The sequence below is a fragment of the Enhydra lutris genome, unplaced genomic scaffold, assembly GCF_002288905.1.
Source record: "Enhydra lutris kenyoni isolate GAN:26980312 unplaced genomic scaffold, ASM228890v2 scaffoldscaffold14, whole genome shotgun sequence".
Taxonomy (NCBI): domain Eukaryota; kingdom Metazoa; phylum Chordata; class Mammalia; order Carnivora; family Mustelidae; genus Enhydra; species Enhydra lutris.
Genome location: NW_019154098.1, coordinates 8,984,624 through 9,006,877, shown reverse-complemented (window position 1 = coordinate 9,006,877; position 22,254 = coordinate 8,984,624). Strand labels below are relative to the sequence as shown.

The 22,254-nt window shown below is 54.7% G+C and overlaps 1 protein-coding gene across 2 annotated transcripts in view; it reads right to left on the bottom strand.

Annotated features, from left to right (window-relative positions):
• The window catches only part of LOC111146755 (N-myc downstream regulated 1), a 52,395-nt gene extending 30,552 nt beyond the window's left edge, over window positions 1-21,843 (bottom strand). Inside the window, exons 1-3 of one of the 2 annotated variants that reach the window (XM_022502437.1) lie at window positions 21,727-21,843; window positions 9,859-9,939; window positions 7,256-7,291 (exon numbers count right to left, since the gene is read on the bottom strand). In XM_022502437.1, coding sequence (XP_022358145.1) covers window positions 7,256-7,291; window positions 9,859-9,921 — 99 coding nt within the window. In that variant the 5' untranslated portion in view covers window positions 9,922-9,939; window positions 21,727-21,843. The remainder of the gene's footprint in view (window positions 1-7,255; window positions 7,292-9,858; window positions 9,940-21,726) is intronic. The other variant, XM_022502438.1, reaches the window with a different exon arrangement.
• Between the last annotated feature and the right edge of the window lie 411 nt (window positions 21,844-22,254).

Here is a 22,254-nt window from a genome sequence, read left to right as displayed (position 1 = left end):
CAGCATCTCCAGGGACGTGCCATCCACAGACAAGGTGCTAGGGGTACACTGGCACGTGGAACAGAGGCATGACACTGGCTCCGCCCATCCTTCCCAGGACGTGCACCTGCCTCCACACTGCCGTAGGCTGGCAGGTGTCCCAGTCGGAAGAGCCTCAGCACAAACATCACTGCACTGGGCTGGCCCCTTCACCGTGTACTGGTTGTTTTATCTGCAGTGCCCACTATGGGGCAAGTATCTGTTTGATCACCACCTCCCACCTGACAGCCAGCTCCCAGAGAGAGAGGCCAGCTCTGCCACAGGCCAGGTCTGGCCCCAAAAGGGCACCAAGATTCACAGAGTCCATACCACCTGTAAGCTAGTAAGTGGCGAAACGGCACCTATCCTATTCCTACGGTCTACACGGCTTACAAGACGGCAGGTGGTGGAAACAGCACTTACCACTAAGTATTCCTTCAAGATTTCATTTCAGCTGCCAATCCTGGTTTCGGAGCTTTATAAACTATGGCTGACTATGTGGGCTGTGGCCTCACACATCTGTTACTCTCCCTTTAGGACAGAATTCCCAACAATGTGCCTGATAAAATTCTCCCTTCCCCCATCTGCCTTGTAGCCAGTTGGGTGGGGAGGGTGGTCCAGAGACTCATTTCTGGCTCATGAGATGTCAGCAGAGTTTTGAGAAGAGTATTTTCTTCTTAAGGGTCAAACTTGGCCTTTTGATTTTTTTTTTTTTCCTTTCACCCCTCTGCCTGCTTCCTTCCTGGAATATGAATGAGATGGTTGGAGGTTCGGCAGCCATCTTATGAGCATGAGGACAGAACTGTATGCTAGAGAAGACAGAGCAGGAAGCTGGAAGGAGTCAGGGACTGGGTGACTTCACAGGACTTCCGACTCAGCAGAATAGCAAACATTTCCTTCTTGAGAGCCGTGTGTGTTAAGGAATACTAATCTTAATGATACATTCCCCATGTGCCCTTGGGCAAGTTACCAGACTAGTGTGGGAATTCCTTCAGCTGTCAACTGAGGGCAGTAAGGAGTCCACCTATTCTTGGGGCTGCTCCCAAGATTAAAACTGTGGGGTGCACTGCAAAGTGTTCTAGAAAACGCAGCCTTTGGCTCCATGCTGGCTGTCACAGATGCCTGTCCCAGAGATAATCAGTGTGAAGCCACAAGGAGGTCCAATGGCTTAAGTCAACTGGTTGAGTGATCCAGGGGAGCTCTGAGACCAGCTGCCACCACCTCCCTCCCTAATCCCCTCCTTCCCAGCAGGCCCCGGGGAGACACAGAATCATCCGGACTCTAAGGGATGACACACTTAGCCAGACGCTAAGTCAGCTGGTGCACTGGGCTGCCCCTCCCCGAAGTCTAGCAATCCTTGGTCAAGGCACAGCCAAGGGCGGAGGACACTCTCTGGAACAACAAACAGGCAAAGAAAACCGAATTTGGGCTAGTCAGACATAGCATGAAGTCAAGCCTTGTTGAGGCAAGAAAAGGCAAATCATGACCAGAGAGACTCAAGAGGAAATGGCAGGGGACTGCCCTCCCCCCATCCTCCTGGTTCATTTCCAGTGCCCACAGTGCGGAAGGGGCACCCCTGGCTAGGCCCCTGACCTCCTTTCCATTAAGTAAGAAGCAGGCGAAGAGTGAAAGATGCTGGGGTGTGCGCGTGTGTGCAAGAAACATAGATGATCTGCCTGTAAGGACAGTCGTCTGTTTACTAAGCAAACACAGTAACAGCCATTTCACAGACAGAAGAAGCCAGCATCTGTGCACCTCAGCACACCCACCTGCAGGTAGCAGAGGCAAGGTTCAGACGGGCCCCTGGGCCCCCCATGTCCAGATTGCCAGCCAAGTCCCAGGTTGCAGGAGGCACACTGGGCCCCCTCGAAGACACGACCTCAAGGAGGCCCAGCTGAATGCTGTCATCACATCAGGGAAAAGAAAAGCTACAGAGTCAGGAAACCAGCTGCTGCGGGCAGACGGGTGTCAGCCTGGGAATACAGAGTGAAGCTGGAGCCCACACCAAAGACCGCAATTGTCCAGGGAAGAGAGAGTTAGGAGGGAAGTCTTGTCGGATCAGAGAAAAGAGAAGGAGGAGCGCCGGCCATCCATCCACGCACGGAGCAGAGGAGGGAGGCTTGTGTGCTGCATCCCATGCTGTGTTTATCACGTTCACGACACCCCTGGGAATAGTGATCCTCCCCCAGATTACAGATCAGAAGACTAAGCCCCTGGGAGGTCAGGCCACTGGCCAAGGACACACAGCTGGCAAAGACAACCAGCTTCTGTCCACTGGACCTGCCCTGTGACACCAGGGCATGGATGTCTATACTGAGCCTAGACCTAGGGAGAGCTGAGCCCCACCACGGGGGCGCTTGGTGGGTGAGGCACCCCTCTCCTGGCCCACCGCTCCCCTCCCCCCAAAGGGCACTCCCAGGAAACCCACAGAGGAGAGAAGAAGCAAGCCATCTCAGTGACCCAGTTGAGCACTTCTGCCATCTGTCACTCGGGCTTGGCTCTAAGCCCCAGTGGCCTGGCTGGGAGGTGGGGCTGGGCAAGGCAGGGATGGGAAATGGTGGGTTGAGGATTTCCAAGCCTCTGAGTTCTGCCCACCTTCAGTCAGGGAGCATGAAAACAAGAAGCAACTGTGTGCAAAGAAAGAAAATTAGTAAAAGGTCACTGTTTCCATTTTCCCTAGAAGCTGATCTGCTTCCAAGAAATGGGGGGAAATCACCTCTCCCAACACCCTCACCCTCTGCCAGGCTCAGACCGAGCTGAAAAGTGGGAGCCAGACCCCAGGAGACGCTGCTCACTGCCTCCTATGCCATGGCCCCTGCTGTTCCACACCCAGAGGCCCAGCGGGTGACATCAGCTCCATGCCCAGGGAGCCCTGATGAACACGCAGACGAAGATTCCCACGGACACCAAATCAGATCAAACCACCTGAATAACTGAAGGTCCAGGTGGAAGGAATTAGAAACAGCAAATCTAACAGGAGAGGCCATTTGGGGCCAGAGCAAGTGTCCCGCCTCAGGAGTGTCGGAGTGAGGGGCAGTGGTCACCACCCTGCCACCCTCTCCACCCACTGGTTATAGGGACTTTGACTTTGGCTCCAGACATGGGCACTGGGTCAGGCTTGGTCATCTACCTCATCATGGGGCAACACGGGGCAAATCCCTTCAATCTTCTCTGGGCCTTGTCTCAACTATGAAACACGGGTGCACTAAGCTGTCTCCTGAAGGCCTGGTGTGAGGGTTAAGGACACCACACAGAAGAGGCCAGAACAATTTCTGGGGTACGGTTAGTGCTCAGGACATCAGTTATCAGGACTCCCGTGATTCTCTCCTATCTCAGAGTCACTTGGGTCACTGAGGGTTATCTTGACAGCACCCTTTGGTGCATTTCTTTACTCTCCAGACTGATTTCTCATCTGCAAAAGAGGGTAACATTCCCACCTGGCACGGAAGGCCTCAGACAGTAAGCAGGCATGCAAATAATGCATTCTCGCTCCCTTCTCCCCTCCCCTCCCCTCCCATTAGTGGCCTTCCAGGAAGCCTCCCCACCTGGAGCAGAGAGGGAAGGGCTAGCTCATAAAGCATCTGCCAGGTCTGATATTCTTGGATTCTAGGAGTCTAGCCAAAGAAAGTAAGCTGGAACCCAAAATATCCCCACCTACCCTACTCATCCAATTTGCAAACACAACAGCCTAGTTCCTGATGCCAAAACCTTCTCTGCAAAATCATATCAAACTGCACCCATCCTACAGCCAAGGCACCTCAGCCCAGTAGCCCACCCAGCCCTGTACTCTGAGGATCCCAGAGGGTCGCCAGGAAAGGCATGCAAAGAAAGGTCCCGAGAGCATGTCACAACCTTCCAAGGCTGGGAACCAATCAATTTGCCCCAAAACATCAGCCAGGCCCCAGACTAAGTGCCCAGCCTAAGATGATGTCAGCCGGGAAGAGACGAGGCCACAAAGCCTGCGTCTTGGCAGGGAGCTCTCTCCTAAGACAGGCAGCCCCGAGGCTCACGCAGCAGACCCTCCAGCAGCTTCTGACTGCTGAGCTCTGGGCTACGGTGTGTTTTGATTCAGCAGGGAAAAAATCTTGACTACTCTGGGAAAAGAACAAAGAGTCTGCCTGAGTTAGTCAAAATGCTGAAGCACCAAATATTTTCCAAAAAATAACACAGGCTGCTGTGGGATCCATGCAGGGAGGCTACTCGGGCTCCTTTAACTTGGCCCCCAAGGAACTGCCCAGCCGGGGCCCCCCTGTTTTCATGAGCAGCAAGGAACCAACTAAATGAACAGATGAAAGCAGTTTGCCACGAGGGCACACCCGCTGTGAGTCCTGCATCGGCTCACCCTCGGGGGTTAAACGTTTGCCCCCCAAAGTACTGTCCAGAGTATTTGCCCAGCCCGGTTGGTTTACAACCGGAGCTGCCAAGATATGCTGGCTTCTAGCCCTCACCGGCCCTCCCAGGCCCATCACCACTGTAACGCATCACGGCAGAGAGAAAGGGTCAGGGTTAGACCAGGTTCAGCGGGGCCCCTTCACACCTGCTGGAAAGCCTCAGTTTCCCGATCTGCCAAGGAGGGATGATAGGACAAGTCCCAGAAGAGTCAGCAAGAGTGCCTGGGAAGCCCTGGGTGCTGGCTTAGCTCATCAGAGGCTGAAGAAGTCCACAGCAGGCAGGAGACCCTTTGCCAGAGCCCCGTGTGAAGTCTGAGGTCAGGGTCGGCTGGCGAGTACCTGCCTGGGGCACAGAACCACGGCTCTGTCCTTCTCCACCTCTGGCCTGTGGTCGGTAACTCTTTAGGATACGGAGAGCCTCACAGGGCTGTGCAGCTTCGGAGGGAACGTCCTACAGCAACCCCCACCCACGATTTCGGAGACTGCTGGAAATCTGACAGAAAGTTTCATAAACACCATGAGTCAACCAGGTCTAAGAGCCAAATCCGTATTAGTATAGTTTTATACAAAGAGATACTTTTGCAAACAACCTTGACAGAGTATTACTCCGCACCCAGATTCAGCCCCGATACCGATTCACAGGAAGGATCGCACCTATTCGCTTAGAGAAGATGTCAGGGGACCCTCAGAAGGCTCGGGGCCCAAGCCAGAGGGGCCCCTGTGTGGGATGATGGGTCCCTAAGCTTCTCCTGGTCACATGACTGGCTCCATCTATCATGCCCATCTCAGCTCAATGTCTCCGCCTCCAACAGCCTTCCCGGACAGCACCCCACCATGGGACGGGGAGCTGTTGTCCTCAAAGCCCTTCCAGGAGCTGGCATCGGCGTGTTTGACTGGTTCCCCCGACTCGTAGCAAACTCAGAAGAATTGGTTTCCAACAGGCGCTCCGGAAACGCACCAGCTGAGTTCAGACCCTTTTCCACCCCTGAGGTTCCGGGCAAGCTACTCAACCTCTCTGTGCTTTGGGCTCTCCTTCCGCACCACGGAGAGAGGCACCGTTTTGAGTGCGCCCCTCCGCGCTCAGAGCCATGCCTGGCATGTGTTCACAGCTCAGCAGTGTGAGCTATGAGTTCGGAATTTAAGTTCCTGAAAACAAGGATCACAGCCTGTCACGCTCCCCACTGTGTCCCCAGCACCTATGCCAGGCACAAAGACAATGCCGGGCACAAAGCAGGCATTTGTGAAAGGGACAAAGGGAGGCACAATCCGAAAAATGCTCCCACCTCACAGGACAGCTCCAGGATTAATTGCGAGGGCCCAACCCAGCCTGGTGCATGATGGGTTGGGGGGGATCTCCCCCTCTCTCTCCCAGCCCCCGGCCGGGGCTTCCCTTTGCTGATGTCCTGAAGGTACAGCGTCCCACCCGCCCCAGCCTGGGTGACCTTAAAGTCAGGTGGTAACCTGGGCTGGCAGGTGGGGCCAGAGGTGCTGTTCTCTGTTCTACTGGCTACCAGTGCCTGGAAATCACAGCATCTAACAGTGGTTTGCACACTACCAAGAGAGACACAAACACGAGGAATTATCTTCCCAGGAAACAAATAAACGATGCTTTCAAGGTTTCTCCAAATCCAGAACCAAGCTTTTAAAAATCTACAATAATCACATGATCCAGCCATTCTCTGTCTGGGGGTGCACCCCAAAGAACTGAAAGCAGGGCTCCCGAACAGACACTTGCACGCCCATGCTCCCAACGGCATTCCACACGATCGCCAAAATGTAAGCATCCTAAGTCGCCCCTGACCGATGGACGAATGAACAAAACGTGGTCCATAACACCTACAACGGCATAGTATTCAGCCTCAGAAGAGAAGGGAATCCGGACACCTGCCGCAGCACAGACAAACCCCGAGGACATGGCATGAAGCAGAATAAGCTAATAACAAGACAACAAAATGCAGCAGGATACCCCTTACATGAACCACACAGAGTAGCCAGATGCAGAGACAGAAGCAGAACGGCGGTGACCAGGGGCTGCGGGGAGGAGACAGTGGGGAATCTGTGCCTACTGGGGTTAGAGTTTCAGTTTTGCAAGATGAAGAGTTCTGGAGCTGGACAGCTGTGATGGTTGCACAACACCAGAAATGTAGTTAGTGCCCCTGGAGCTTACACTTAAAAATGGTTAGGGGAGTAAATTCCATGTGTATTTCACCACAGGGATGGGGAGGGGGGGCACAACACAAGGACAACTCACAGAAGAGTTAGTAGACAGGGTGTGCTACTGACCCAGCACTGCCCAGGACACCTCCCATCAGGGTTCCCCCCCTCGCCCCCGCGTGAGGCCTATGCCAGCTTTAAGATACTGAGTCCAGGGCTTCCAGTTCCTGAGGTTCTGACCCTTCCCTCTGCCAAGACCAGCCAGCCTGCTCTCCTGAAAACTTGTTCTTGGAAAAAGCTCCAGACACACGCCCCTCGCCCGCGCCTACCCTGAGCAGGGATGGAGCCAGGAGACCACAGAGAAGGGCTCACTTTCCCAAGCAGAGCCAAGAACATCAAGCCTTGCTCAGCTTCCTCCCATCACCGGGTCCCAAGCCCACCCAACTTCTCCCCCATGTCCCTCCCGCATATGCCCCACAGCCCAACATCCCCTTCCTTGCTTCCCCGGCCAGAGATCAAACCAATTTCTTTCTGGGGAGAAGGAGCTGAGTGTGGAGAACCCGGTGACACAACTTCCTTCCCTCCCCTTGCTCCTAGTGTCTGAACAACGGATCTTCAACCAACAGAAAGAAGGAGGAAAGAGAGAAAACAGAACAGGGGAGGGGGAAGGGCGGCCACACCCTCTCACTTGCCTGAACATCAAACTCTTGCAGGAGGCCAGTGATGGTCTGTGGAGAGAAAGATGAGATGAGTCAGTTCTGTCAGTTTCCTGGGGAAAAAAAATAATGTCGGAACACCCGGGTCTCTCCAAGCCCTGAGTCTATGCTGACCGTCCCTCTTCCATGGGGCCTCTCGAATTTCTTAAAAAGAGAGACTTTCCTTTTCATCTCAAAGAAGAGCAGTCCAGCAAAAAAGTAGACACATTAGCCAGATCCTTTTTGACAACACACTTGATCAAAAAAGATCTGAAGGTCTAAGCTGGCCACAAGCTTGAGACATACAGGAATGTAACAGGCTATTAAGTAGTTTCCCTGCCTCTACCCAAGTGTTACACTTTTAAACTCAAACCTGACCATGTCACTGTTCTTCAGTATCTTCCATGGTTACCCCCATCATCAGGGGTCCCAGTCCCCTGGGGAGCAGGGAGAACGTGGCTCTGAGAAGGGACTGCAACTTTCCCAGGAGATGTTGCTGGCATGTTTTCTTTCTGGCCTAGAGATGGGAGTCCAAAACCCTCTGAAAACGAAGCCCCTTCCAGACCTTATCGCCAAACACCAGGGAGGAAGACAGCTCAGCAGAGCAAAATGCAAATGAGGGGAAGGAAAAGAGGGAAACCCCTTGGGAGAGCCAGAGCTGGAAGACCCGATTGTAACAGGTGCCCGGCTGCTGGAGATTAAAATGGCTTCACTGCACCCTGGGCGGGGTTAAGGTAGAAGCAGATGTGGCCAACGCCCACTCTGTGAATGTGCATGTCGGTGGGAGGAGGCTGGAAAAGCCATTCTGTACAACTCCCCCGAAGCATCATCGAGAGTTCCATGGCCATCCAGATTGAGAAGAGGTATCAGAAAGAGCTTCCCCAAGCAAGTCTCATTAAAAACACTCTGCTGAGTCAGTCAAAGGAAATAGAAGGTTTCCTTCCATCAAAACCTCGGAAGAAAAGGCAAATATTCACTTTGAGATAGACATGCCACCTGCAAGTGTTAACCTCCTACATGTTGGTTTCGAAAATAAAATTTTCCCAAGATACCAGTAGGCTGCCTGGAAAGTATAAAGACCGGGTGTACAAATGCAGTTAGCCTTGGACCCAGAGATGCCACCCCTGAGAATTTATCCTAGCGCTGCACCTGCACGTATACGAATGACGCAGGTCCAAGGTCCAAATGATGCAAGTACCCCGCAGCGTTGCTGGGAACGGCAAAAGGTTGGGAAGACCCACATATCCACAGACAAGGCATTGGTCCAACCAACTCTGGGGGACGCTGGGAAACTGGAAGGAAAAAGTGTCCTGTGGACCCTCGCTGGAAAGGTCTCCAAGAGAGTTCGTTACATGAGTAAAGCAAGGTGTGCTCTACTATTTCATATGGCTTTTTAAAAGGGAAAAATGAGAACATGTTGCTATGTCTCTGTATGACCAAGGGCTGGCTGGTTGATATGCCTGCTTTTAAAGCCTCTCTCTGTCACAGACCCCAGATGAAGAGGAAATGGATTTGGAGCATGTGCAGGGAACGGCAGGGATCAGCGAATGACAGTCGTCCTCTATTTCTGTAAATGAAGTTTTACTGGAACACAAGTCCATTTGCTCACATACTGTCTGTGGCCGCTTTCATTTCATGCTGCAACCGTAGAGCTCAGCTGTTATGAAAGACTGAACGGCGTGCAAAGCCTGAGGGATTTACTGTTTGGCTCTTTACAGAAAACATCTGCAGACCCCTGGGGCAGAATGGTAACAAGGAGTCTGCAGCTTTCCCTGGGCCTGGCTTCTCCTCTTCCTTCTGGATGATCTTGGGTGATTCCCTTCCCAATACAGACCAGTGTCTGTCTCTGCAAAATGGGGAGAGAGGCGATGGCCTCCCACATTCGTAACAAAAAAATCTACGAAATAATGGACCTAAGACACAGCAGCCACATGCAAAGTCACAAAAATACCAAAGGAACAGGCCATTCACCCAAAGCAATTGGCCTGGGTTTGGCTCCATGCCCCAAGCTCTGTAACTATGTGACGGAGGACAAATGAACTTTCCGAGACTCCCCTTTCCCTTCTGTAAGACAGGAAGGATCACAGAACCTAGCATCAAGTAATCATAGTCCATCCTGTCGGTCAGCCCAAGATGACCATGAAATACAGCCCAGGAACTGGCATGCAAGACCTGTCTGGTGCGTGTTAATTATTATTTTTGAGAGCCTTTACTTGGCCTTAGCATAACTTCACTTTTGAGCCTGAGCCTTGTATCCTTAAAAAGATGTATCATCATAGGCAGTTACAGAGCTTGGTAGGAACAGGGAGGCGAATGTAAATTAGAACACAGCGTCGACTGTGCAAATGGAAAAGCTTTTCCGGATGGACCGTGACAGCCCAAGCTGGAGGACATGGGTTTCTGTTTCCAACAGGGAGGCCTCCTTGATGTGAAACATCAAGGTATCTCTTGTCCTTCTGCAGTCTTGGATACTAGGAAGAAGGGGACAGATGCAAGTGCGTATGCATGTGGGCACACACACGTGTCTGTACTGTGCGCCCACCGATGTCCAGGTACGAGTGTGCATGGGAGAGGATGTAGCCAGGATTGTCTCCACTCACCTCCCCTTTCTCCACCAAAGGCTTCACCTCAGCGAGGTCCACGTCCTGCAGCTCCCGAGACATGTCCCTGCTGTCACCTGCCTGCAAAGAAACGAAGGCCATGGGTCAGCCCTTCCTGCTCACAGACGTTGCCCAAAGGAAGCAAATCGGAGGCCACGGAATGAAGCCCCCTCTGCCCAGTGGCTCGCACCACCCACCCAGCACGTCACAGTCACAAGCAAACCCCACCCCCCCCCTTGCCACCACTCCTGCATCGGAGGCAGGCAGGGAAACCAAGGCTCGAGGACACAACCACCTTTCTAGTGAACGGGATGGACTGACACTCCAAGCCGGGTCCTTGCACAGAGCCCCCAGGCCCAACCGCCTCACCCAGGGCATTTCTCCTGGCGTTCTTTTCATTAAATTATAGCTGGCATGCGGTATGACATTCGTTTCTGGAGACATTTGTTTCAGGAGGGTGACCGGTATTTTTATCCATTACGAAATGATCACCACGGCAGGTCTCAGAGTGATGACGCGGTGCTGACTACAGGACCTAAGTTGCTACTGAAAGTGTAGGCAGTGAGCTCTCAGATGCTGGTCTAAGCACTATTTTGGGGTGTCTCCTCAGGCAAGGGCAACAAAAGCAAAAATCGGACGATATCTTGCTGCATTTGGGGGGGACCCACATCACTGATCCTGAAGTCAGGCAGCCCCAGGCTGACAACCAAAAGGGGATGGAGAGTCAGGGGAGGTTCCCCGTATGAAGGCTGGGCACGAGCTTCGTCCCCTTTCATTCTCCAACTAGTCCTAATAGTGGGCTGGGCCCGCCCGGACACCTCCATGCCTGCCGGCGTGCAGGGCTCTCTGCTACATGCTGGTGAGGACGGGGCCAGGCCAGGGACACCTCCATCTCCACGGGTCTACAGGATTTGACATTCAGAGGGATTGTGAAGGAGTAAAGGCTTTCAAGGCAGCAGGGAGTGGGAAAGAGGGTGTGGGAGAATAAGGTGGGAGAGGCAGAGGGTGAGGTGATGGAAGGTCAGAGTGGGGTTGGGAAGCAGGATGGGGGCAGGAGTGGGAGAGCAGGTGTGGGGTGAGGGGGCAGGGAACGCGGAGGGTGAGATCCAGGATGGGGAGCAGAGGTGGGGGCAGCAGTGAGGGGGATGGAGGGTGACAGCAGTGATTGGGAAGCAGGATGGGAGCTGGGCTGAGGGAGCAGAGTGGGCCAGAGAAGGCCCTGCTTGGCTCTAACACGGGGAGGCACAGAAGGATCAGGAAGGGACCCCCTACAGAGCTCAGCAGGAGAGTTCTGGACGCATCAGTTGTCCCTGGAGCAAGCTCTGGGCAGTGACACATTGCCCAGCCTTCCGGAGACACAAGCGGGCAGAGAGAGCGAAAGCTATTATAACGAGGGCTCCTCTGAAGACCCACTCTGAGAACCCGTGAGAATCCTCGTCGTGAAGCACCTCTCAGAGGTCATCCTGCACCCACCCCCTGTGCCAACACATGGCATTCCGTGGGCAGATCCCCCGGGATGCTCTGGTCTGGGGCCCCAGCACAATTTTCCCCAGCAGATAACCAGCCCCACAAGAATGCCTTTATGCAGCCTTTGGAGTCTATGCTCGAGAACATTCTGAAAACAAAGTCGGTTTTATGTTTGTGAGCATTCCTGGGTAGCCGCCAGTTCGGAGGCAGGAGGCATGAAAGGGAGAGGTCTGTCGGCCTTGCTAACTCAGCATGTTCGTGGTCCCGAGACCCTGGCCCGTGGGACACCTTCGCCTACACAGCCTAAGGAGCCTTCCAGAAGCCCAGGGTTCTGGCAATTGCCACCCTTCACACAGAGTAAGGGCTTCCCATTCCACAGGCTCCTACAAGTGGGGCAGCCCCACCTGCGAGCTCCCCAGGACTGGGAGCTACCTAGCTTGTCCCCAAAGTCGGACCACAACTCGCTTGTTGAATACATGAGCAGATCTGATGCAGTTTAACAGCCATGTCTGTGTTAAATTCAGTCTTAAATCATCACTACACCACAGGAGCGAAAGGACTTGAAACAGTCCCCATGCACCAGGACTCAAACGTGTTCAGCCCAGCGTGGTTTGTGGCTTTCTGATGCTGGGATCTCATCAGAACTTCAGCCTCCACTAGACCGGCTCCCTCATTCTCCTTTAGAATAGGAAAGAGCTTCATCCCAGCCTTCCCGGGTTCCTAAATGTGCTCCAGGGGAAGCCTCCTTACCCCACTCTCTCCTTTTCCTTCCCACAACTCAGCTTCCCAGCCCACGCCAGGCAGCAGGTCCAAGAACTGGCCAGTCTGTCTTGAAGATCAAATACTCAAGAATCACTGATTCTCTGGAGCCCCTGGGGGCCCCGGAGAGGCTCCAGTGATGCCCCCAAGAGCCCCCCAAGTGATTCTCCAGACAAACAAGTGATTCGGTTCCCCCAGAGGACATTAGCAATGTCTGGAGATGTTTTTGACGGTCACGGCCGGGATACGCTGCTGGTATCTTGTGGGTGGGGGTCAGACACGCTGCTCAGCACCCCTATATTGCACAGGACGACCCCTGCGGTATGACTGTCTGGCCTCTGCTGTTAACAGCACCCAGGCTGAGACACCCAGGTCTAGACGGAGAAACATCCATAGTACCCTGGGGACTCTGAGGTCTGTGGGGAGATTAGGATAAAGCAGAGGAAGCTTCCGTACTACGTGTCCCTGGGGAAGGTGGGGGTGCCTTGGGTCCATGGCCGCCTGTACTTATGAACTTGAGCTTCCCGGCAGGGCTGCACCAAGACCTCCATGTGGGTCATTGCCCTGCACCAACCAGGGCTCCTGAGGTGCTCTCTGCCCCTGGGACACCCCCCCCCCCCAGTGACCACAGGTGGTCAGTCTGCCAGCGGGAGGAAGACACAGGTGACTGCTTCCAACCCAATTCTGCTGACTTGGGCCAGCCCAAGGCCAGCCCTCACCCCGTTTTCCTTTGCCTGAATCAGAATACCTTGAAAACCTTTATTTTAGAACCTGTTTGCCTAAAGAAATCTTATAAGGAAGCTCAAGAGAGAAAAACAGATTTACAAAAAGACAAAAAAAAAAAAAAAAAAAGCTGGCGTGCATTGGGTGACACTGACTGAGGAAAGGACCCAACGCCCCCTGGCAGCCCCCCCAACCTCCCCCTCCACCCCACCTCCCACAATGGGCCCCTACTGCCCCATGCCTCCGCACCCACCCTCAAACACCCTCTGAGTCCCAGGAGAGTGGGCTTTGAAACAGTGATTCATTCAGAAATTGTTTTCTGTACTCGCTTCTCCTGTGCCCAGGACCAAGCGAAGTGTGACAGTTCCCGTAAGTTTTGCTGACAAGGCCCTACTGTGTGATGGGTCAGGGGCAATGTCATGAGCATAGCCAGCCCTGCCCCGCCGAGCTCGCAGTCCGGCTCACCCCCCGCCCCCGTCATGGCTGCCCGTCTCCCCCCAAGGCTACACTCTCCCAGACTCACAGAGTCCCACACATCCCCCCACCACCGCCACCACCACCATCACTTCGCCTGCAGCCCCGGGGGTGGAGGGACCAGCCTGGACCAGCACAGGGCCGGTGCAGACGGACTGGCCGGGATGCAGAGGCCTCTGCCGCGCAGTTACTTCTTCACCACACTTTCCCTTAAAAAGCTTTTTCTACGGGTTTCAAACCCACAGCAGCAAGACCCTATGGCCCGTTCAAGGAAGCAGGTCCAGCAGCTCACGCTGCTTTGTAGGCGACTCTGATTTCCTTCACCAGGAGGGAGGGACGCCTGTGGGGTCACCTGGTTTGGGGTGCTCTGCCTGGTGCCCCCACCCCCGCCAGGCGCCACTCAGTTTGTGGGGCCCATACTCAGGGGGTCACTCCTCTCAGGCCATCCGAGGCCCCGCCTGGCTCAGCAGGTTCTATCCCCAAGCTTACGGCTCAGTACTGCACGCCAGTCCCTGCCCCTCTGCCACCTCCTGGAAAGTCCCAACACAGAACATCAGGTCCCAAAGGGCCAAGGTGATCTTTTCGAGAAGAGGGTGACAGGGCAAGGACATATAGGGCACTAGGTGGGAGCCCAGGTGTCCGACCTCCAGCCCTCTGGCCCCACCCAGCATGACGATGGGTGGGCAGTGTCTGCCCACTGTGTCCCCAAGAAGCACAGACACGGAATCAGATCAGGACAGGTCTCTGGCCAAGACCCCAAATCAGGGCCGAAAACCAGCTCTGGGGCAGCACACCAGCTGCCAGAGCAGTTCACAGCACCACGTCCTCCTCTCCCACATGCTCTCCCCAGAAGGAATTCAGGGGAAACCCATGGTGGACAAGGGGTCAAGGGGACGGTCACCAGGAGCTGGCAGAAGACTGGAGGGTCAGCCTGAGCATCATCATTTATTAGCTCTGTAATCCCTACCAAGTTCTCCAGCCTCATGGCCTTAGTTTGCCCATCTGTGAAATGGGTACAACTCCTGCTCCCAGCAAACAGCAGCATGGCTTATAGACTAGAACACAATCTGGCACACAGGATAGTCTCCCTGCCTTAGCCACTGGGGATACATCCCAAGACCCCCAGGGGACGCACTGAACACTATACACACCATTCTCCTATATACACACACCCGCGTCAAAGGCACAGTATGAACAACAATACCTCCTAATAAAGTACAGTGATTCTAACAATATACTGTAACAAAAGCTATGTGACTGCAGGCTCCCTGTCTCTCGAAGGATCTTACTGTGCTGAGCTCATCCCTCCTGGAAGGTTGTGAGGCGACGTGCCCACAGGACCAGATGGAGTGAGAGGAACGATGCAAGCGTGTGTCATGGTGGTAGGCTACTGTCAACCTTCTGAGGACATGTCAGAGGGAGGGTCATTTGCTTCTGACCTTGGTTGACCGCGGGGAGCCGAAACCATGGATAAGGGGGTGGCTGCTTGACTTATCAGTGCATTCCCCCTTCCTGGTAGCCCCAGAGATCCAGGGACATCTGTGAGGACATACCCTGGGCTTTATACGTTATGAGTCCCCGAATCAACCCAGCAAGGGAGTGGAGCTCACGGAAGCTCAGCAAGAACCATGTGGGTTTACAGCGATCAGACCCAGCGCACCACCACGGGGGTCTTCCTTCCATTAGCAATGTTGGTGAATGAGTAACGAGGGCCCAAGGGCAGCTGGGTGAGCACCTTTCCGGTTCAGCAGACTCAGGAGACAGTTAGCAATTAGCTGGACCTCCTGGGTTCCAAGGGAAGCCAAGACTGGCATTTGCCCAGAGAAGGGAAGACCATGACCCTGGGGATCTGGGAGGGCAGGAGACTGAGGTATGCTGGGTCATGTGAGGCCCAGAAAATGGTTAACCAGTCACGGGGACCGGGAAGGGACATTCAGAGCCTGTGACTCTCAAAAGCCTTGATGCAGCAGCAGCAGCCCTGGCCAAGGAGTCAGCAGGGCATGGAAAGCCTGCCCCTCTGCTGCCATGTGACCTTGACCAAGTCATTCAGACCCTCTCTGGGGGCCTCAGCTTCCCCACCTGCGAAACAGGCTGTGTGTGCCCTAGGGACATCACACGGTCCATGAGAAATGTGGGGATGAGGGCTGCTGAGATGGGAACGTGCTTTACCCAAAGACAACAAGGGTCCTGCCCGGATCCACCCAGCCCGGCCCAAGTGGCCACGGACACGCCATGACAAACAGCATAGGCTCATGCTCTGGACAGAGTCCCCATCCTAGACTTTCCTACTCTCCCTCATAATGCCCAGAAAGGCTTCGTTTTTAGCTCCCCTCCACCTTTTTTTTTTTTTTGGGGGGGGGGGGGGGGGAGTAGGCTCATGCCGAACATGGCACTCAATGTGGGCCTCGAACTCACCATCATGAGATCAAGACTGAGCCAAGGTCAAGAGTCAGACACTGAACGGAGCCACCCAGGCGCTGGCAAGATGCCTTCAGCAGTTTTGACACTTGGAGAAAGTGTTCATCGCCTTGTTCTATTTGTGCCCCGTGGAGGCCCCCAGCAGAAGGTGGGGATCATCAGCCCAGCTTCCAGATGGGTAACCCGAGGCGACTTCTGAAAGGCCAAGACCCACTCCTTGAACGTGGGTGCACGCATGGAGAGCGGGGGCGGACAGACGGCATCCTCCTGGTCACCTCCAGCGGAGCAGAGGGAAAGGCAGGCCAGGAGGCTTTGCTGACAAGCTTGCATCGATTGTGATCGTCAGCAACTGGCCCAGATTTTGTCCTCTCCACAACACGCCCGGTTTCAAAGCCACATGAAAGTGGTGTTCTTTCCAGCACACTGGGCTCTTTATGGAACAGAACTGAAAAGGGGGTAGCAGGGGGTGGGGTGGAAATCAATGTGTGCTGTTGCTGCTTGACAAAGCAACTTCCCCAGATACTGCAATCCCTGAAGGTTCCAGAACAGCCCCACGTCCGTATGAACCTCAAGGAAAGCAGCCTTAGGTATGCCTTGGCTACCCTTGTCTTACTGTAGATACACGCTGTGTTTTCTTTTTTGGCCAAGGAGACTGTGATGTCAAGCTGTAAGGCAGTTCACGGTTCTCTCTAGATCTTTGGAAACTCAAGGCTCTGGGGAGAGTGAAGAAGTTGGTGGTCTTACATGGCCATGTTTTTCTTATGTAATCGAGCTAGTAAACAATATGGAAGAACCTAGAAGAACTGGACTTTCAAGAAAGTCCCCCAGTTTAGGGGAACGGAAGTCGAGAACCGGGTTCTCAAAGTCAATAAAATGGTACAAATGCCATGCAGAGGGGACATCAGACTAGAAATTCCTGGGGGGTCCCCTTCCCGCTTTGCATGGGGCCTGCTTGATGCCAAAAGAAAGAAAAAGGAATCTTCCAGAAGAAGGCTAAACCCAGCTTATAGGGCCGGAGCTAAAATGGGACGGCCTGTGTTCAACCAGAGCACAGAACTAGCCAGGGGGTCTGGGACACAGAGCAGGAAGGGGGAAGGGTTGGCAATCCATCACCATCCACCTCCTCTCTGTAACATGATCCGGGGATCTTCCTGAAGCTTCTCAGTGGAGTCTCGGCAGCCCGATCCATTGTTTGGCAGAGAGAAGACCATCCGAGAGGACAAGCAGAATAATGGGAAGTCTGAAGGAGGACACTGGTGGGATTCAAGGATTTGTCTGCTAATCTGCGGGACAAGCATGAGCTACCCTAGCCGGTCTGTGAGATATCAAAAGCCCACAAACAGAGCCAGTGTTGGCACAGCACACGGAAACAGATTCCTCCTACAAAACCCTTTGTCCCAGAGATGGGATGGTTGCCACATTGACAGGATCCTTGCTCAAAATGGTCTCGCTGTTTCCACACTCTGGATGGTCTTCCGATCTTTCCTACACAGGATGGCCCAAGTTATTTGCTTCATAAACAGAGGGTTTCTTCGGACCAACACTAACTGAGTGCCTACTAAGTGCCAGGACCTCAGGGTCTACAGGAACAGGGTAAACAGAGACTCAGTCCAGAATGATCCAAGGAGGGCACACAGACCCACCATGCCAGCCTGGAAGGGAAAGCCAGGGAGAGTTTCCTGGAGAAAGGTGGCCAGTTCAATGCTTGGAAAGGACAGAGGGGAGGAGGTCAGGGTTCCCGGCTGGGGAACTGTGGACTTTTGGGCAGTGCCCCAAGAGCTGTAGAGAATCTTCTCAAAGGGAGTGGAGCTGGGATTGAGATGGGAACAGCCTAGAGCTCTGGTCCCCATCTACCCCATCAAGGAAGGCTGCACATGGGTGTAAGATTCACACCTGTACTGAGGTTTCTACAGATTTAAGAGAAAAAAAGTATAAAGTAAAAGATGGAACTCCTGAACAGGCCATTCAAGGCCCGCAGACACTAACGAGCCTCATCTCCCACCACCTCAGCTAGACTGGAAAAGCCCAGACACAGAGCCTGCACAGCCTTCCCCAAGGGGAGCACATCCCATCTCTTAGAACACCCACCTCCAGCAAGCCTGGGCTGGCATGGCAGGAGGCCAAGAGGGCATCAGAAAACTCACCTCCACCTCTGCAGCACACACTACCTTCCATCCATCTCTTGTCTCCAAATGGGAGGAGAAGGAAAAGTAGAAAGGCAAGGCCTGGAATCAGGCAGGCAGGAACCACCACACATGAAATGGGCGCATGAAATGAATCCAGGAAACCAAGTTCATGCTTCAAAGACAGGTCCAGAAGGGTCTGGAGGATCTTGACACTGGAGGGGAAGGTCCAGGGTGGTCCCCCTAGAACAGGACCCCACTCACTTGAATATAGACAAGCAAGTCATCTGCCCATGCCTCAGTTTGCTGACCTGAGAAATGGCAAGAATGTCACCTATCTCAGCTGAATGAGGTGATGAGCTGAAACCACAAGGCTCCTTGGCCAGGTAAGAGGGGTTTACGGAGCACCAGGGTGTGGAGGCACAGAAGTATGGGCTGCTCTGGCCTCTCCTTTCCTTTCCCTCTCCCCAGTCATTCTGTAGCAGATGGCCTCAACTCCACCAGCCTTCAGGACACCCCACCCCTAATCCAGCCCAGGCGGCTTCGAAATGGTGCCGATTCCCTGCGCCTCCCAGACTTACTAGGCCTGGAAATCTGCATTTCAGACAATATTCGCATTACATTCTTATGCTGTCTGCATCAGCTTAGTTCTTTTGGAAGAACTTCAAGAAGCAAAACATGAGTTCAGCCCCTGCAGGCACTTTCACCACATGGGCAAACTTAGCACAAAAGTCCCTGAAACTGATAGCCAAGGAAATGCCTTGAGAAATGTGATCTGTGGGGATCATTGACAGCAAACACCTATATGGTGTTCCCACGTGCCAGGCACTGTTCTCTGCTCTTTCGACGGATTAATTCATTAACATTTATATGTCCCTATGAGACAGTGTCTGTTATTCGCATTTTACTGGAGAGGAAACCGAGGCACAGCACTCCTCATCACATCTCTGGACTTTTCTTTCATTCCAGTTTTTTCCAGTCATCCCAACATGCTGTCATGAAAAGGAACAAAGGCTTAGGTGTCTGCCTCTCTGGGTTCAAAGCCTGGCTCTCCCACCTTTAGCCACGTGGCCACGGGCCAACCTCTCAAACTCTCTCAGCCTCATTTTTCCCATCTACTCAATGGAGCCAATACAGATCAGGCAGCTCTCTGGCCAGGATGACAGGGGAAGGAGGGATGCAGCAGCTGACTAGGAAGACTGTCCTGCCCCTCCCTGCCCTCTCCCAGCCAGAGTCTTAGATGCTGACTCATCATCCTGGCTTCCTTTCTGAGGCACAGGGACTTTGAGTCACGCCTTGGATGGGATTCTCTTGAGCTGGGTCCCGAGGAAGAACGGCAGCTTTGGGCCACCAAAAACACACAACACAACCCTTCTTCCCCATCCATGCCAAGGCAAGCTCAGACCAGGAGCTTTCCGTGAGCCTGGTGGAGGGAGCCCCCAGCTCTGTTCAGATCTAAGTCCAACCTGGAGGGGGCAGCCAGAATCCAGTCAACCATCCCTCAGCAGGGCTACAGCTCCTCCTGCTCACTGGACTGATTCTGCTAAGTTCTCAAGAACATGTGATTGACACTAAATAAATAAATAATCACCACATTCCGCCTGGAAAGTTTCCTCACCAAGAAATGCAATGAAGACCCAATGTCAGCTATGAGAGGGGCAACGATCAAGACCAAGAACCCTTTTCACCACCTTCAATAGCAACCAGAGGGGTCTGGAGGGCCAAGTTCCAGCTCTGGCTCAGCCTTGGCAAGTCATACCCTGTCTCTGGGCCGCAGTTTCCCTCTGTAAAATGGGAAGACGCAGGATCAGGAACATGTTTTGAGTTCCTGATTCCATCCCAAATTATCAGACCAACTGTTGGTAGTCTTGGATTTGCTTCTTGCTCCGGAAGACCCTTGCTCTGGGGAGGGAAGATCCCAACAGGTGCTGGAAGGTCTTCCTGGTAAGCCAAGTCAAACACCACCACCCCAAAGGTCACCCCAAAGGTCAACTGCCTGCTTGGGACTCCACCCAAGAGATTACAGGGGATTGGGGCAGAGAGAGGGAGCCATTCAATTCATTCAAAGCATGCATCTGAACTCCTGGGCCAGGTACCAGGTTATGGGGCAGGGCTAGGGAAGCCTTCCAACTCACGCTCTTGTGGAGGATGAGGCCCCACAAAACGAAGAGGTCACAGGTCAGGGGACACCCCAGATTTCACTGCTTACACCAGGGCACTGTCCCTCTGACAGTTCCCCATCACTTCCTGATAACCTCTACCTCCCCATACCTTGGACCCCCACCCAGGCCATACCAGCACTTATCCTCTTTGCCTGCATTTCTCTCCCTGAAAGGGCGAGCCCCCTGAAGGCAGGGACTGGAACTTGCACTCTCTCTACCTTATTTCAATTCGTATCTGTGAAAGTCAGTAAAAACCCAGCATTTTCCGTACAGGAGGAGGGGCTGGTGGGCTTGTCTTCGAACTGCATTTTCATAGCAAGAGCAGTTTGTATTTCGATGTTTGGCTCATCTGAGGTGGCTGAGAACATTAAGTATGGCCAATGGACATCACGAAGAGAATAATGCTCTCCCGTGCGGCCAAGGGCTGAACTCTTTGAATCTTCAACCTTTTCCCAGTAACTTAAAGGAAGCAAGAACTGAAGGGCCTGGAACACGTGAAGATCTGAGCCTGAACCTTCCCCAACCAGATTTCTCTCCCCGACTGGCTGCCAGGCACCTCCCCTTTCCAGCCACATATGGGTGCTGCCCCAGACCTACAGGGACTTCTGACAGCACAGGCGACAGAGTGGCTGGGGGGAGGGGGATGTCGGGGGACAGTGAAGGGAAAGACTCACTAAATCCCAGCTTCAGCCACTAAAGTGACAGAGGTGGTGACAGCGCCTTTCCCCCCAGCCCACCACTCTCCACACGCCCTGCGCTCCCCGCCCCAGGCTGAATCAGAGGCCGCGGATCTCCCAGGAACATCAGAGTAATTCCAGCTGTTCTTCCCTCAGGAGGGCAGGAGAGGCGGTCCCCGAAGGCAGGGGGACCGGGCCAGGGAGGTGGGCGGAGGCGAAAATGACGCCACTCGCAGCCTTGGCCAGCGCTGGGCCGTCCCTTGCCCACACGACCCTCTGGACCAGGCCACCTCTTCGGTGCCGCCACAGCGCCAACCCCGGGCCACCTCCGGGGACGCACCCTGCCCAGCGGTACTGGCTGACACTCGCTCCCGCGCGTCTGGCACGCACTGTGACACACTCAGACCCTCCCTCCCAACCCCCCCCTCCAGCACACACGCACGCACACACCCCACCCTGGCTTCGAGGCTGAATCGGCCCCCGCCCCTCAGATGCACATCGGTTCAGAGCTCAGTCGGGAAACCGGACACACCCACGCCCCTTTCTCCAGCCTCAGCTCGCCGCTCTCCCATACTCACCTCCTTTCCACACACGCGCGCTCAAACCCTCCTTCCTCAGACACCCCACTCCGAGAATACACCCCACCTCAACGCGCGCGCGCGCACACACACGCACTCTCCCAGGCCCTCCTCCGGCTCCCACTTCCAGTGCGCTCTCAGGCCTGCGGCGCCAGCTGTGACTCCGGGTGGCGCTGAGAAGCGCGACGAAGGTGTGCCCAGGCCGGCTCTCCACCCCTCCCCGGAACCCAAGATCCCACTTTCCCAGCTGGGGGAAGGTGAGCGGGGACCTGTTTTTTTTTTTTTTTTTTTTCCTTCCTCTTCGCTCATCGAAACCCACCCCCCATTCCAGCGGCGGCCCCGCCCCAAAGCCCCTCCGCGCGCCCTCGCCGCAGGGTCGCCACGCACTTGCAGCTCTGGGGGCCACAAAGGGCGGTCTAGAAGCCGCAGCTGCAGGCACGGGGCATCGATCCCTCCCTGCCCGGCACAAGGAGGGTGTCGGGCTTACCTAAGGTATAGAGAGAAAGGCAAAAGGAGCCGGAGCGGGGCTGCTGGCGGGGCTGGAGGCGCGGCGGCCAGCAAGCGCGGAGCAGAACTGCGAGGACGGGCGTGCTCTCTGGGTCCAAGCTGGGAGCCCGACGGGGTTTGTTTATGCCTGGGCGGCGGGCGACTTTATAGGCGCCGCGGCCGCGGCCCCGCCCCGCGCTCGCCCCGCCCCGGCCTTCCGGAACCCGCACACCGCGGGGACACACCCCTTGCCGCTCCCTCCTCCCCGGCGCTCTTCCCGCTCCCGCCAGCTCGCGGGGACGGGCGGGACCCAGGCAGAGCGCGACCCGCGCCCGCCGGAGCCGCCGCCTGTTGCGCAAGCCTTTGTAGGGGCGCGGCGGGGAGGGGCTTCCGAGCTCTGGCTGCGGTTCGGCTGCGCGGTCTCCTTCCTCCCCCGGAAGGCCAAGGCCTCCGCGTGTGCAGTGGGCGTGTGCCCTGGGGGATGAGTCCGTGTGCTCGCGCGTGAGCATGTGCTGTGTGTCTCTGAGTG